This window comes from Rhynchophorus ferrugineus, unplaced genomic scaffold (genome assembly GCF_030347505.1).
Source record: "Rhynchophorus ferrugineus isolate W39M unplaced genomic scaffold, kcgeb_rfMv2 rfM2, whole genome shotgun sequence".
Taxonomy (NCBI): Eukaryota; Metazoa; Arthropoda; class Insecta; order Coleoptera; family Curculionidae; genus Rhynchophorus; species Rhynchophorus ferrugineus.
Window position 1 is genome coordinate 5,084,859 of NW_027472581.1, and position 16,452 is coordinate 5,101,310.

A 16,452-nucleotide genomic window follows, 5' to 3' on the forward strand; every position below is an offset into this window, starting at 1 on the left:
ATTGAAAAGTCCCCGGCCTACCATAGTAAAACATATTTATTTGGTAAAATTAGTTTTTCTATTCAACATAATTCCCTTCAAGGGTGATACACTGATTATAGCGACCCTTCAACTTTTCGATACCATTTTTGTAGTACGATTTGTCCTTAGCTTCAAAATGGGCCTCAGTTTCGCCGACCACCTCTTCATTCGACGAAAATTTCTTCCCAGCGAGCATTATTTTGAGATCTGAGCACAGAAAATTCGCTGGAGGCCAGATCTAGACAATACGGTGGATGAATGGACTTTTGGCATCGTCTTCACTGACTTGTGACACTGTTCATTGTCTTGGTGAAACAGCACTTTCTTTTCCTTCAAATGCGGCCCTCCTTCAAACGGTTCAATAATGCTATATAATAGTCGCTGTTGATGGTCCTACCTTTTTCAAGGTAGTCAATAAAAATTATTCCATGCGCATCCCAAAATACAGACGCTATAACCGTACCAGCCGACTGTTGCGTTTTCCCACGCTTTGGAGCGGATTCATCGTGTGCAGTCCACTCGGATGACTGTCGATTGGACTTCGGAGCGAAATGATGGAGCCATGTATCATCCATTGTCACATATCAATTCAAAAACTCGGGTTTATTACGCTTGATTATCTTCAAATACTGCTCCGAATCGTCAACTCGTTCTTGTTTTTGGTCAAAAGTGAGCTCGCGCGGCACCCACTTTGCACATAGCTTTCTCATACCCAAATATTAGTGAATGATATGATGTGCACGTTCAGTTGCTATCTTTAGAGTTTCTGCTATTTCATTCAATTTACAGTCATTCGAAATCATTTTGTGGAGTTTTTAAATGCTTTCGTCGGTAACAACCTCTTTTAGGCGTCCACTGCATTCAACGTCTTCGGTGGTCATTTCACCGCATCTAAACCTAGCATACCACTTCTTGATGGTTGATTTTCCTGGAGCAGTATCCGGAAACTCGGCATCAAGCCGAGTTTTTGCTTCGACTGTTTTTTTTTAATCAAAATTTTATCAACACGCGAAATTCATTTTTATACATTTTTTTCACAACAACAAAAGTTGCTTCATTTAAGATGCTATAATTCACAAACTAATGATCCGACAGCTGTAAAATTTATACACGCATCTTTTGAGGGTTAGGGCTAACTGAAAAACGTATGAATTTAATTCTAGTAGCTCCATCATTGTGTCAGGACGGGGACTTTTCAATTGACCTATTATTCGATGGTCATCAAAAGCAGAAAAGCTCTCGAACAAAAATGAAAAAAAGTGATCAATTTTAATGATTCAAAAGTAAATGACTTTACTGAGTACCCTGTGCAATTCAGGTTCTCGAATATTCAGGTCGTCTAAAAGAGGTCGTCACGCCAAAAATCGTCAATACAATCCATGGAATGATATTGGACGATCGAAGAATGAAAATGCTTTAGGTATTTGAAACTGCAGGCATCTTAATCTGAATGAATTTATCAGAATTTAGATATATGTTTGTATTTATTCTTTTTGAAAAGATTAGAATTATTATCGGTGCATAACATATTATTCAGGGCCTTTGTACTGATCGATATTAATTTGAAGAAATAACTGTCGTATTTGGCGAATAATACAGTATTATTCCATCAATATAATACACACATATGTAATGTGTTTCAACACTGTGTGCCGTACACAACGGAAAACTCATATCCCAATTAATATCACCATACTCGCCAGATTTAGCGCCGTGCAACTATTTCCACTTTCCAAGCCTAAAGAAATGGCTTAGTGGTAAAATATTTGGATGTAATGAAGAGGTCAACACTGAAACAAAAATCGTATTTTAAGGGCCTTGAGAGAAACTATTATTTGAAGTAAAAATATTACAATACATTGAAAAAATAGCGGCCTCAATGTATTCAATTAGCAGATTATTTTGAGTAAATGAAAACGCTCCTTTTGGCGGAAAAGAGTAATTCAATAATTCAATTTTCATTAAAAAAATTAGCGATTTCAATAAGCAAGTTTCCTTCGTATATAAGATTTTCATAATGAAAGGCAAAAATAATATTTTATATAGAATTTATGTTATTTTTTAATGAAATTGTCTTTCACTTTCGTACACATGCGCATATATAAGATATTTTCATCATTTTACTTTCTTTTGAGACTTTTTTTGTGGTAGATTTCAGTAGTCGTAATAGCAATGTTATAATTTGATACATATGTCATTGTATTCTAGTGCTTTTAACCTCAAACCTACACAAGTGTCACCGATATAACAGCGTAGATTTATATATTTTTTAAAATGTCGAATTTTACCTGAAAACATGCATTACTTTTCTTGTTTAGACAAAAGAATAAACCGCTATAATAATCGTTTACTGTTAAAGGCTCACTGTCAGCATGCCCCAACCATAAGAACAACTAAAACGTGTTTTCGACAATTGGAGATTTAAAGAATGTCCTCATAGAACGTAAAGCTTTGAATATGTAAAAATACAAGATTTATTGGATGAATTTGCGAACGATTGAACGATTTGCAACAGGAAAGAGTCAAAAGATGGGAAGAGATGAATTTAATAAGAGGATATGAGAAAATCTAAAAGTCATCAGTGAAATGTTGTTTCAAAAGTAGGAAAGGAAGTCATTTTCGCCTCGAATAGTAACTGGTGATGAAATATTGATTGAACAAGTAAAAATGTCATGGTTATCAACTGCAAGGTATCTATGTCTGGCCAATTTATACTGATCGCTACCAATAACAAATGATCAACTACGCATTGATCTTAAAACCTCCATAATACGCTCAAATATATGTGATTTTATAGCATGTCAATAAGCCATCTCGTAAACTAAAATCAGTCAAATAAGCGCTGACCTCACTTCATCCGATTATTACCTTTTGGTATCGATGGGATACGCACTTGCCAAGCAGCACTTTGTTAATTTCTAAGAAGTAAAAAAATGGTTCGATGAATGGTTTAGATCGATTCAGAAACTGTTATTTTGTAATACCATCTATAAATTGCGTTAGAGATTTTACTGTTTTCTTATCAGAATTCATTCAGTTTATTTTAAATAATTTTAAATTATCTCCTATATGTTTCAGCGTGTTTTGATATTCGTAAAATAACAATTTTTTTGTTATTTAATTATTACATTGTTATTTGTCGGTCCCGTTTAAACTACAATTTGTCTTTATGATAACTTAAATTCAAGTATATAACTAGCAGGACCCATCGACCCTATCTCAGTCTGGTGAAATAATGTTTATACGTGACACTGCTGTATTTTTTATTATATGAACCTCACTACCTGTGTCCTGTTCAATATTCTCATGAGAATGGAGTCTTTTCTCGTGCCCCCTTGTAATTCTCTTTATTTCTTAACTGACTGTGGATAAAATAACAATGACATAATATAATTTTAGTTCTATTTCATTCCATTGTGTGCTTTCAAATGTTTTTTTCTTTTTTGTGCTATAACCGTGCTAAAAGTGTAACGAAAATGTACGTGTAACTTTAATTTTAAGTTATAAAAATTATATTTATACTTTATAGATTTGATTTGAATGTAGAGAAGAATGGAATAATGACCATTTCTTTAATATTTATTGACCATTTCGCCGTCGCACCCTTTTTAAATTAATAATTTTATTTATTGTTACTCAGGAATATATCAATATTATTATTCTTCGAAACATCAACAAAAAAAGATTTAAGTAGCAAAGATATATGTTTAAAAATAGCAAAGTTGCCATTTATCATTAAAACTTCATTATTTCTAAACCCTATTACATTAATAAACAATATTGAAAACTGCCAAAGGCTGATAGATAAATATATAATGTGTTTGCAATTATTTTATAAACAGTACATAAAACCATATATTTACATATAAGCATATATTATGTGCATTATTTTCAAAGTTGAAGCTAGGACGACGAAACCAGAACGTTGAAAACTAGTCTAAACAAACTAAAATTTGTTCTAGTCGATTGAAGTCGAACAAAATAATTATTAATAAATTATTTAATAAAAAGTATCTTCAAATTGTAGGATAAAATGGCCTGGTGCACATTATGCCCCACATCCCGCATCATTTACGAAGACCTGTTAACCAGACAATACGAAGAAAAGCGGGTGTACAAGACGTCATTTAAATTATGCGCCGAGGTCACCCTAACCAGATCCAACATCGACGAGAACACCACCAAAATCGATCTACATCCCGAGGTTTTCGGTAAGCTCGACCACCTGGTTCGCTTCAACTTGAAATGCGAACAAACCCACATCAACGCCAACCTGAGCGGCTTCCTGGACTTCGGGATACAGCGCGGCGACGTCCTCCTGTGGGAGAGGAAGTGGTGCGTGCTGCGAACCACCAACCTATACATCTACAGCTACCCCCAGGACGAATACTTAGGCAACCCCTTCGACCAACTCAATCTGGAGTTCTGTTTCGGATCCGTAGTGACGAATCTGTCGCATTGTCCGAAGAAACGCTCTTTCCAGTTGAAAACAGGCAGACCGACCGGGATTAATTGTAACAGTTGGGAACAAATAAACGCCATGCGAACCAAACCGAACTTCTTCATCGAAAGGTATTATTTTGCTGCCCCTTCGATGGTGGACTACGTCAGGTGGACGGAGGAATTGGAGAAGATTCTCAACTCGCTAAACGATTTCAAGAAGCTCGTCTTTAAAGATGAATACGTCCAGTACCAAAGCAGCAGCACCAACGTTTAGCTACAAGAAAAAGGTACACATTTTACATATAAAGACATACTCTACATTAAAAATGTAGAGTCATAGAACCGTCATATAACTAGAATTAATTAAACGTAGATATAGTTTAGGCAAAAAGGAAAAGAAACAAAAATAAGAAAACCGGCCATTTTCATATTATTTACACAAGTATTTCAGCTGTCTTCCTCTGAAATTTAGTTAATTTCAAAGACATTAAAGATGCATTAGTATTTTATATTATTTATTATATTTCATATACAACTGGAAAAATACATCCATCCTTGTCAAATGTTATTTTTATTGCCAATTTTTACAATACCTATAATAAATAATATTTAAATATAAACTGCACTGATCCAAATTATTTTACTTTGTTTTATATAAATTAAGATAACTACCAGAAGACAGCAATAAATTTAGTAAACATTATCATTTTCAGAATTATTTCAGTTCTCTATCCTTGAATATTCCATTCTTCTGTTATTTACTAACTTATATCAATGTACCAATTCACTCACCAAATAAATTGAAATAATTAAAAATATTAACATGTAAATAACATCATAGTTAAAACATTTGAAATTGAAACAGCAGAAATATGAGAGTAAATAAAAGAAGCTAAACAAATTTGAATCAAAATATATTATATTTGGATATTCATATTTTCTGTTATATACCAACCTATATCAAGGTAACAATAGACTCACTAAATAGATTAAAATAATTTAAATTATTAATATGCAAATAATATCATAGTTAATATATTTAAATTAGAGATAGCTTAACTACAAAGGTAAACAAATGACACTAAACAAAATTGATTTCAAATATAATGTATTTGAACAATCATATCTTCTCCAACATAAAAACTTATATCAAGGTAGTAATAGACTCACTAAGTAAATTAAAATAATTTAATATATTAATATGTAAATAAAATCATAGTTAATATATTTAAATTAGAGATATCTTAACTACAAAAGTAAACAAATTACACTAAACAAAACTGATTTCAAATATAATGTATTTGAGCAATCATATCTTCTCTAACATACAAACTTATATCAAGGTAACAATAGACTCACTAAATAGATTAAAATAATTTAAATTATTAATATGCAAATAATATCATAGTTAATATATTTAAATTAGAGATAGCTTAACTATAAAGGTAAACAAATGACACTAAACAAAATTGATTTCAAATATAATGTATTTGAACAATCATATCTTCTCTAACATACAAACTTATATCAAGGTAGTAATAGACTCACTAAGTAAATTAAAATAATTTAATATATTAATATGTAAATAAAATCATAGTTAATATATTTAAATTAGAGATATCTTAACTACAAAGGTAAACAAATTACACTAAACAAAACTGATTTCAAATATAATGTATTTGAACAATCATATACTCTCTAATATACAAACTTATATCAAGGTAGCAATAGACTGACTAAGTAAATTAAAATAATTTAATATATTAATATGTAAATAAAATCATAGTTAATATATTTAGATTAGAGATAGGTTAACTACAAAGGTAAACAAATGACACTAAACAAAATTGATTTCAAGTATAATGTATTTGAACAATCATATCTTCTCTAACATACAAACTTATATCAAGGTAGTAATAGACTCACTAAGTAAATTAAAATAATTTAATATATTAATATGTAAATAAAATCATAGTTAATATATTTAAATTAGAGATAACTTAACCACAAAGGTAAACAAATTACACTAAACAAAACTGATTTCAAATATAATGTATTTGAGCAATCATATCTTCTCTAACATACAAACTTATATCAAGGTAGCAATAGACTCACTAACTAAATTGAAATAATTTAAAATATTAATATGTAAATAATATCATAGTTAATATATTTAAATTAGAGATAGCTTAACTACAAAAGCAAACAAATGACACTAAACAAAATTGATTTCAAATATAATGTATTTGAACAATCATATCTTCTCTAACATACAAACTTATATCAAGGTAGCAATAGACTCACTAAGTAAATTAAAATAATTTGATATATTAATATGTAAATAATATCATAGTTAATATATTTAAATTAGAGATAGCTTAACTACGAAGGTAAACAAATGACACTAAACAAAATTGATTTGAAATCATATCATCTCCAACATACAAACTCATATCAAGGTAGCAATAGACTCATTAAGTAAGATAGCTTAACTATAAAAGTAAATAAATGAACCTAAACAAAATTGATTTAAAATGTCATATCTTCTCTTACATACCAACTTATATCAAGATAGCAACAGACTCACTAAATTAATTTAATTTGAAATATTAATATGTTAATAACAATATGATTAATACATTTCAAATTGATACAGCCTAAATATGAAGGTATATAAAATAAATAAACCAAAATCGATTTCAGATATAATATATTTCAGATTCAAATATTCTGTTATAACTTTCTCCCCACAAATTGCAAGAGGAATTGCTCCCATTAATTTCTTTCATAAACATTTCTTAGACAAATAATATATTTAAATTATCATTTTGTTAGCTCGAAGCGTACTTATGTAATAAGCCAATAACCACCATAACCAAACTTTCATAACGTTTTCTTTTGTTACTTTTCCTGTAGTTTATTTAGTTTGATTTAGTAAATAGTTTTTATTTATGGTATTGGGTACTAGTTAAAAAATATCTAATGAATAATTTATCAATACAAGATTTTTATTATTTTATATTGTTTGTTTAATATAAATTATGTTTATAATAACGGTTATAATATATTTAGGAGAGACATTAAGTGAGAGACTGTTTTAGTATTCCTATTATTTTTTGCAGCTATAACTCTTAATTATTATATTAATGCTTTTTCTGGACGTAATAAAATTATAACTGCTTTCCAAATAACGTTAAATTTATTTCTAAGAATATTTTGTACTGAACTATACTTTGAATATTAGGCTCTTTTATCAACTCAGCATTTTATCAACTTTTTAATTTTTGACCTATCTGTAATATTCCGGTGTCGACTTCTTTTCTTTATCCCACCAATTTTCTTCTTCTCTTTTTATTTCGTTATATTTGTAGTTCATTTCAGTTCATTCTTTGCCTTAGGCCCGTATTCTTTTAATTTTCTTACTACTACTATTATTTAATTCAATCAGTATTTTACGATTTATATTAATTTTGCTCAAGAGTAACATATAGCATGTATATATTGCAAAAAATATTTTATTTTATTATTTTTAATGTACGTCCCTTATTAACTAACATATTTTAAAATGATTTTAAATTGTATATATAAAACAACTGATAGGAAACTGGTGCTATATTGTACATAAAATATGCCTTACTACTTTTTTAATACATTTCGTTAATATTACTTTACATATAATTAGTATCAATTTCATCGATATTAATAGTTACTTTAATATATAAATTATGTGTATTTGTCTCAACCAATGGTGGTGATGTAAATTCTAAATATAAAATCAGTTAATAAAGATAACTAAGAATGATTTTAAGATTAAGATTTTAGATTTAGATTTTTAATTAAGATTTTAGTATAATTAAAGGAATATTAAATTATTGTTAAGTATAATCAATTATTAAAAAATCTAAAATAATAATTAACCATTTTAAAATACATTTTGGTAAAATAATGTTTAAAATTAAATACTAAATACTACTGTAGTATATTATATACTCACAGCTCATACATATACAATAAATTCATAATTATTTTAGGTTTCAATGCCAATTATTTGGAATTATTGCTATTATATGAGCATTCAATAATTGAATAAATACATTGCACCTTAATTATTTTATTTTCAGTTATACTTAATCTTCATAAACTCCGTATTTTTATTGATTTTTTCTGTCATTATACATATAATAAATTAAATTTGAAAATATAATTAACTGACACACACTATTATACCATAATGTTTATTCAATTTAATTCTAATATTTAATTTTTGCTTAAGATTAACATATAAAATGTATATTATTTCATTATTTTTAATAAAATTAAATAAATTGTATATATAAAACAACTGATAAGAAACTGGTGCTATATTGTACATAAAATATGCCTTACTACTTTTTTAATACATCGTTAATATTACTTTACATATAATTAGTATCAATTTCATCGATATTATTGCTCATTTTTATATATAAATTATGTATATTTGTCTCATTCAGTGGTGGTGATGTAAACTTGAAATTTAGAATCAGTTAATTAAGATAACTAAGAATGTTTTTGCTAAAAATGTTTAAAATTAAATACTAAATACTAGTATAGTATATTATATACTCACAGCTCATACATATACAATAAATTCATAATTATTTTGTGTTTAAATGCTAATTACTTGGGATCATTACTATTATATGAGCATTCAATAATTGAATAAATACATTGCACCTTAATTATTTTACTTTCAGTTATACTTAATCTTCATAAACTCCGTATCTTTATTAATTTTTTCTGTAGTTATACATATAATAAAATGAATTTCAATATATAATTAACTGACTCATACTATTCTACCATAATGTATACCCAATATAATTCTTATTTTTCCAAATTTCTCTAATTTTTGCTTAAGAGTAACACATAAAATTTATATATAAGGAAAAATATTCTATTTCATTATTTTTAATATAGGTATCTTATTAATATATTTTGTAGCGATTTTACCACTAATAAATAAAATGTTTATATAAAACAACTGATAGGAAACTGGTGCTTTTTGTACATAAATTATACCTTAGATTAAATCCATTTCGTCAATTTTACTTTTCTTATAATTTATGTTAATTTCATCTCCTTTATTAGTTATTTTAATATATAATTTAATATATAATGTATAACTGTCGGAATCATTATAGTGCTATAGACTTATCTAACTAATTAAGCTTAAATTAAGTTAAAAATAATTAATAATTTAAGTGTAAATAATATGTATTTTAGAATGTATATTTAGTTATGGATTATGTAAATATTTGTTATTTACAAAGTATTCACACAAAAGTATCCTATTACAATTTCAAGTTTAAAACTATACAAACTAAATAACAGACTATACAATCTACCTCGTTATTTTCAACAAAATCCTGTTAATTTTTAAATCTTGGTGGACAAACTTTCATTGATTTTCATTTAATTAATTTCGGAGCACTGAGCTAGTTAAGATAATTAAAACTATTTGATTTTATTTTAATAATTATTTTGCTATTTTAACCGTTATTTAAACATTCAAAAATTGGACAGACAAACATCACTCTTAATAATTTTAGTTTAAATCATATTTTACCCTTAAAGAGTCTTTTTAATTAATATTTTTCTTTTTATAATATTACTATTATTAGTAATAGACATATAAAAAATTTAATTTCTATGATTACTAATAATGCATTACGTTAATTAAGATAATTAAGATTTCGAAAGTATTCAAATTTTATCATTACTCATTACTAAATAAATTTCAGTATTAATTAATTATGTAGTATAATTATTTTAAGAACTCCTTTAGTTTGTTTGTTTATTTAATTGCTTTGTAATTATAATAACTATAAATCAATAATTGAATAAGTATATTCGACCTTATTAGTGATTTTAATTGAAATCAAAGTTAATGTTTGATGTTTACAACATTTTTTATTATAACCATTATTCGAGCATTAAAGTTATTTTACTACTATAAGGTTTATGATTAAAAATGCACATACTCAGAGCTCATATATATATTATAAATCCTTCATAGTTTTTTATAATTAAATTCTAATTATATTGCAGTTATACCTATTATATGAGCATTCAATAATTGGTTACATACATTCAAATTTAATTATTTTAATTTCAGTTATACTAAATCTTCACAAACTCCTTACTTTCCGCTAGTTTTTGATATAATTATATATTATAAACTGACTCACATTCTTTTACCACAATGTTAATTAAATGTAATTCTTTTCATCAATATTATTGGATTTGATTGATTTAATCTCTATCCGACCGACACTTCTATTAATATTTTCATAGCTTCAAAGGACTGCTTAAGACATGGTGCTATATTGTACATAAAATAAACCTTAGATTTAATTAACTTAAAACTTTTAAAAACTCTACGATTACTTATTTTAATATATAAATTATGTATAATTGTCTGAATCATTATGGTGCTGTAGACTTATCTAACTAATTTAACTTAAAATAGGTTAATTTTAGTTTAAATCAAAGTTATTGTTTGATGTTTATCACATTATTTTATCGCTAATTTTAATCATAATTGCGCTTGGGGTACAAAATTGTACTTACAAATTTATTTTAATTATAACCGTTATTTCAACATTTCGTTATTGAAGAATTACATTTAAACTTAGAATTATTTTACTTATATAAGGTTTAAGATTAAAAATGCACATACTCAGAACTGATACATATACTACAAATTCTTCATAGTTTTTTATAATTAAATTCTAATTATATCGCAGTTTTACCTATTAAATGAGCATTCAATAATTGGTTACATATATTCAAACTTAATTATTTTAATTTCAGTTATACTAAATCTTCACAAACTCCTTACTTATTGCTAATTTTTGATATAATTATATATTATAAACTGACTCACATTCTTTTACCACAATGTTAATTAAATGTAATTCTTTTCATCAATATTATTGGATTTGATTGATTTAATCTCTATCCGACCGACACTTCTATTAATATTTTCATAGCTCGTTTCAATTAATTCATGTACATATGTATATAAAAGGATTGCTTAAGACATGGTGCTATATTGTACATTAAATAAACCTTAGATTTAATTAACTTAAAACTTTTAAAAACTCTATGATTACTTATTTTAATATATAAATTATGTATAATTGTCTGAATCATTATGGTGCTGTAGACTTATCTAACTAATTAAACTTAAAATAGGTTAATTTTAGTTTAAATCAAAGTTATTCTTTGATGTTTATCACATTATTTTATCGCTAATTTTAATCATAATTGCGCTTGGGGTACAAAATTGTACTTACAAATTTATTTTAATTATAACCGTTATTTCAACATTTCGTTATTGAAGAATTACATTTAAACTTAGAATTATTTTACTTATATAAGGTTTAAGATTAAAAATGCACATACTCAGAACTGATACATATACTACAAATTCTTCATAGTTTTTTATAATTAAATTCTAATTATATCGCAGTTTTACCTATTAAATGAGCATTCAATAATTGGTTACATATATTCAAACTTAATTATTTTAATTTCAGTTATACTAAATCTTCACAAACTCCTTACTTATTGCTAATTTTTGATATAATTATATATTATAAACTGACTCACATTCTTTTACCACAATGTTAATTAAATGTAATTCTTTTCATCAATATTATTGGATTTGATTGATTTAATCTCTATCCGACCGACACTTCTATTAATATTTTCATAGCTCGTTTCAATTAATTCATGTACATATGTATATAAAAGGATTGCTTAAGACATGGTGCTATATTGTACATAAAATAAACCTTAGATTTAATTAACTTAAAACTTTTAAAAACTCTACGATTACTTATTTTAATATATAAATTATGTATAATTGTCTGAATCATTATGGTGCTGTAGACTTATCTAACTAATTAAACTTAAAATAGGTTAATTTTAGTTTAAATCAAAGTTATTGTTTGATGTTTATCACATTATTTTATCGCTAATTTCAATCATAATTGCGCTTGGGGTACAAAATTATACTTACAAATTTACTTTTAATTATAACCGTTATTTCAACATTTCGTTATTGAAGAATTACATTTAAACTTAGAGTTATTTTACTTACATAAGGTTTGAGATTAAAAATGCACATACTCGGAACATATACTATAAAATCTTCATAGTTTTCTATAATTAAATTCTAATTATATTGCAGTTATACCTATTATATGAGCATTCAATAATTGGTTACATACATTCAAACTTAATTATTTTAATTTCAGTTATACTAAATCTTCACAAACTCCTTAATTATTGCTAATTCTTGATATAATTATATATTATAAACTGACTTACATTATTTTATCACAATGTTACTTAAATGTAATTCTTTTCATCAATATTATTGGATTTGATTGATTTAATCTCTATCCGACCGACACTACTATGTTAATATATTCATAGCTCGTTTCAATTAATTCATGTATATATGTATATAAAAGGACTACATAAGACATGGTGCTATATTGTACATAAAATAAACCTTAGATTTAATTAACTTAAAACTTTTAAAAACTATACGATTACTTATTTTAATATATAAATTATGTATAATTGTCTGAATCATTATGGTGCTGTAGACTTATCTAACTAATTTAACTTAAAATAGGTTAATTTTAGTTTAAATCAAGGTTATTGTTTGATGTTTATCACATTATTTTATCGCTAATTTTAATCATAATTGCGCTTGGGGTACAAAATTGTACTTACAAATTTACTTTTAATTATAACCGTTATTTCAACATTTCGTTATTGAAGAATTACATTTAAACTTTGAATTATTTTACTTATATAAGGTTTGAGATTAAAAATGCACATACTCAGAACTGATACATATAGTATAAATTCTTCATAGTTTTTTATAATTAAATTCTAATTATATCGCAGTTGTACCTATTATATGAGCATTCAATAATTGGTTACATACATTCAAACTTAATTATTTTAATTTCAGTTATACTAAATCTTCACAAACTCCTTAATTATTGCTAATTTTTGATATAATTTTATATTATAAACTGACTCACATTCTTTTACCACAATGTTAATTAAACGTAATTCTTTTCATCAATATTATTAGATTTGATTGATTTAATCTCTATCCGACCGACACTTCTATGTTAATATTTTCATAGCTCGTTTCAATTAATTCATGTATATATGTATATAAAAGGACTACATAAGACATGGTGCTATATTGTACATAAAATAAACCTTAGATTTAATTAACTTAAAACTTTTAAAATCTCTATGATTACATATTTTAATATATAAATTATGTATAATTGTCTGAATCATTATGGTGCTGTAGACTTATCTAACTAATTTAACTTAAAATAGGTTAATTTTAGTTTAAATCAAAGTTATTGTTTGATGTTTATCACATTATTTTATCGCTAATTTTAATCATAATTGCGCTTGGGGTACAAAATTGTACTTACAAATTTACTTTTAATTATAACCGTTATTTCAACATTTCGTTATTGAAGAATTACATTTAAACTTTGAATTATTTTACTTATATAAGGTTTGAGATTAAAAATGCACATACTCAGAACTGATACATATAGTATAAATTCTTCATAGTTTTTTATAATTAAATTCTAATTATATCGCAGTTGTACCTATTATATGAGCATTCAATAATTGGTTACATACATTCAAACTTAATTATTTTAATTTCAGTTATACTAAATCTTCACAAACTCCTTAATTATTGCTAATTTTTGATATAATTATATATTATAAACTGACTCACATTCTTTTACCACAATGTTAATTAAACGTAATTCTTTTCATCAATATTATTAGATTTGATTGATTTAATCTCTATCCGACCGACACTTCTATGTTAATATTTTCATAGCTCGTTTCAATTAATTCATGTATATATGTATATAAAAGGACTACATAAGACATGGTGCTATATTGTACATAAAATAAACCTTAGATTTAATTAACTTAAAACTTTTAAAAACTCTATAATTACTTATTTTAATATATAAATTATGTATAATTGTCTGAATCATTATGGTGCTGTAGACTTATCTAACTAATTAAACTTAAAATAGGTTAATTTTAGTTTAAATCAAAGTTATTGTTTGATGTTTATCACATTATTTTATCGCTAATTTTAATCATAATTGCGCTCGGGGTACAAAATTGTACATACAAATTTACTTTTAATTATAACCGTTATTTGAACATATCATTATTGAAAAAATACATTTAAACTTAGTAATTATTTGACTTCTATAAGATTTAAGAATAAAAATGTACATACTTTGGCCGAATCATGATAGTGCTATATTGTGCTTGAAATTTTCTTTTAGATTTTTGTAATGATTTCGCAATTAGATGTATATAAAGTATAGAAATATATATATATATATATTTAAATACATAAGGCGTATGTAAATACATATAAACGTTAAACATTGTATATATTATAATTTTTACTATATTTCGTTACGTATGATTTAATTCTAACAGATTTGATAATTATAACTATTAGATGTTTTTAACTAGTATCGCATGCACATTTTATAACTATTATTAAATTACAACTTAATAAACGTGTTCCATGTTAATTAAGTCTTACTTTTAAGTGGCTTTTAGCCATGCAAGTACGTATTAAATTAAAGGGGTAAAATATATATAACTTATACCTCAAAATTGAATAAATTTTTAACTGTAATTAACAAAAATTGTACTAGTTTTTATTATTCTCATTGTTGAATATGTAATATAAATATGAATAAACATACTTGCAAAAAATATATTTGTGTTTTTTTCATGGATTCCTAACCGACAAGAGCCACATTATCAGGTTTTTACCAGCGTTGCCAGTTTATGGCGAATTCCCCAATATGTGGGGAAACTCGTGTTCCCACCATTGAATTACCAGGGCCTTTGACATTTGACAGTTACCGTATCCTGCATATAAATCCTATAAACCAAATTATAATCCAATTAAACACTACTACATTTTGAAGTTGCACCAACCTAACCAAACCGTTACTTCGACTATCAGCAACTAAAACAAATATTTAGAAACAATTAAAATTGGTCAATATTTCCAAGATTTTTATGTCCAATCATATGTTCTGCAAAAATATAAGTAGTAATAGTCATATTTAATGAGTACTGAGGATATAATAACAGTATTTCTACTAGTATAGCAAACATCTTTTCACTACACAGACCAACTTGAATATTATAAAAATAATTATATATTATTACATAATTAAAGTGGCAGTAAACAATATCTACAAACTAAAGATTGGAAAATTCACTTTAATAATTCCAAATCTGTTCTTGATAAAAAAATGCGTTCTTGATTCAGCATCCAGGTTGATTGTAGATTAAATTGGAAACATAATATTAGCCAAAAATCGGGATAGATCAGACTCAAAATCACCAACTGTACTGGTTAGTTGGAAGATACTCTCAACTTGACCTAAAATCAAAGATATTACTTTATCCGGTGCTAATGTGGGGTTGCACTGAACTATCAAACCAACTAGTAAGCCAAACCAAAGCTCTACGATTAATTACCAATGCTTACTTTACCTGTAAACATGAAATATGTTTATTCGATCACAGAAATGTGGAAGCAATACAGCTACTGTGCAACACGCAGAAAATCAGAAGATTGAAGCGAACCAATTAGCACAATTTGTATAGTTTATGACGTATAATATTTTAAATTTAGCTTAAGTAGTTTAGTATTAAAATATTACAACGCAAAATATACAAGATGTCAAATAAGGAAAAATAAAATATTAAAATTAATAAAAAATTTCTTTTTGGATCAGACTGTGAAATATAAAATACTAATGTCATAAGTACTCAGATTAGAACCAAAAGATCGACAAACAGACAACAATAGCTACCAAACCACAG

The 16,452-nt window shown here is 26.0% G+C and overlaps 1 protein-coding gene across 1 annotated transcript; it reads left to right on the forward strand.

Annotated features, from left to right (window-relative positions):
* Nucleotides 1-4,054: 4,054 nt before the first annotated feature.
* LOC143189954 (anillin) lies at nucleotides 4,055-4,738 on the forward strand. Its single transcript, XM_076393968.1, has one exon. It carries the CDS (start codon nucleotides 4,055-4,057, stop codon nucleotides 4,736-4,738), a length of 684 nt encoding a protein of 227 aa, XP_076250083.1.
* Nucleotides 4,739-16,452: the final 11,714 nt, after the last annotated feature.

Excerpts from the sequence above, each read along its gene's own strand:
- LOC143189954 (XM_076393968.1), top strand. The coding sequence starts at position 4,055 with ATGGCCTGGTGCACATTATGCCCCACATCCCGCATCATTTACGAAGAC.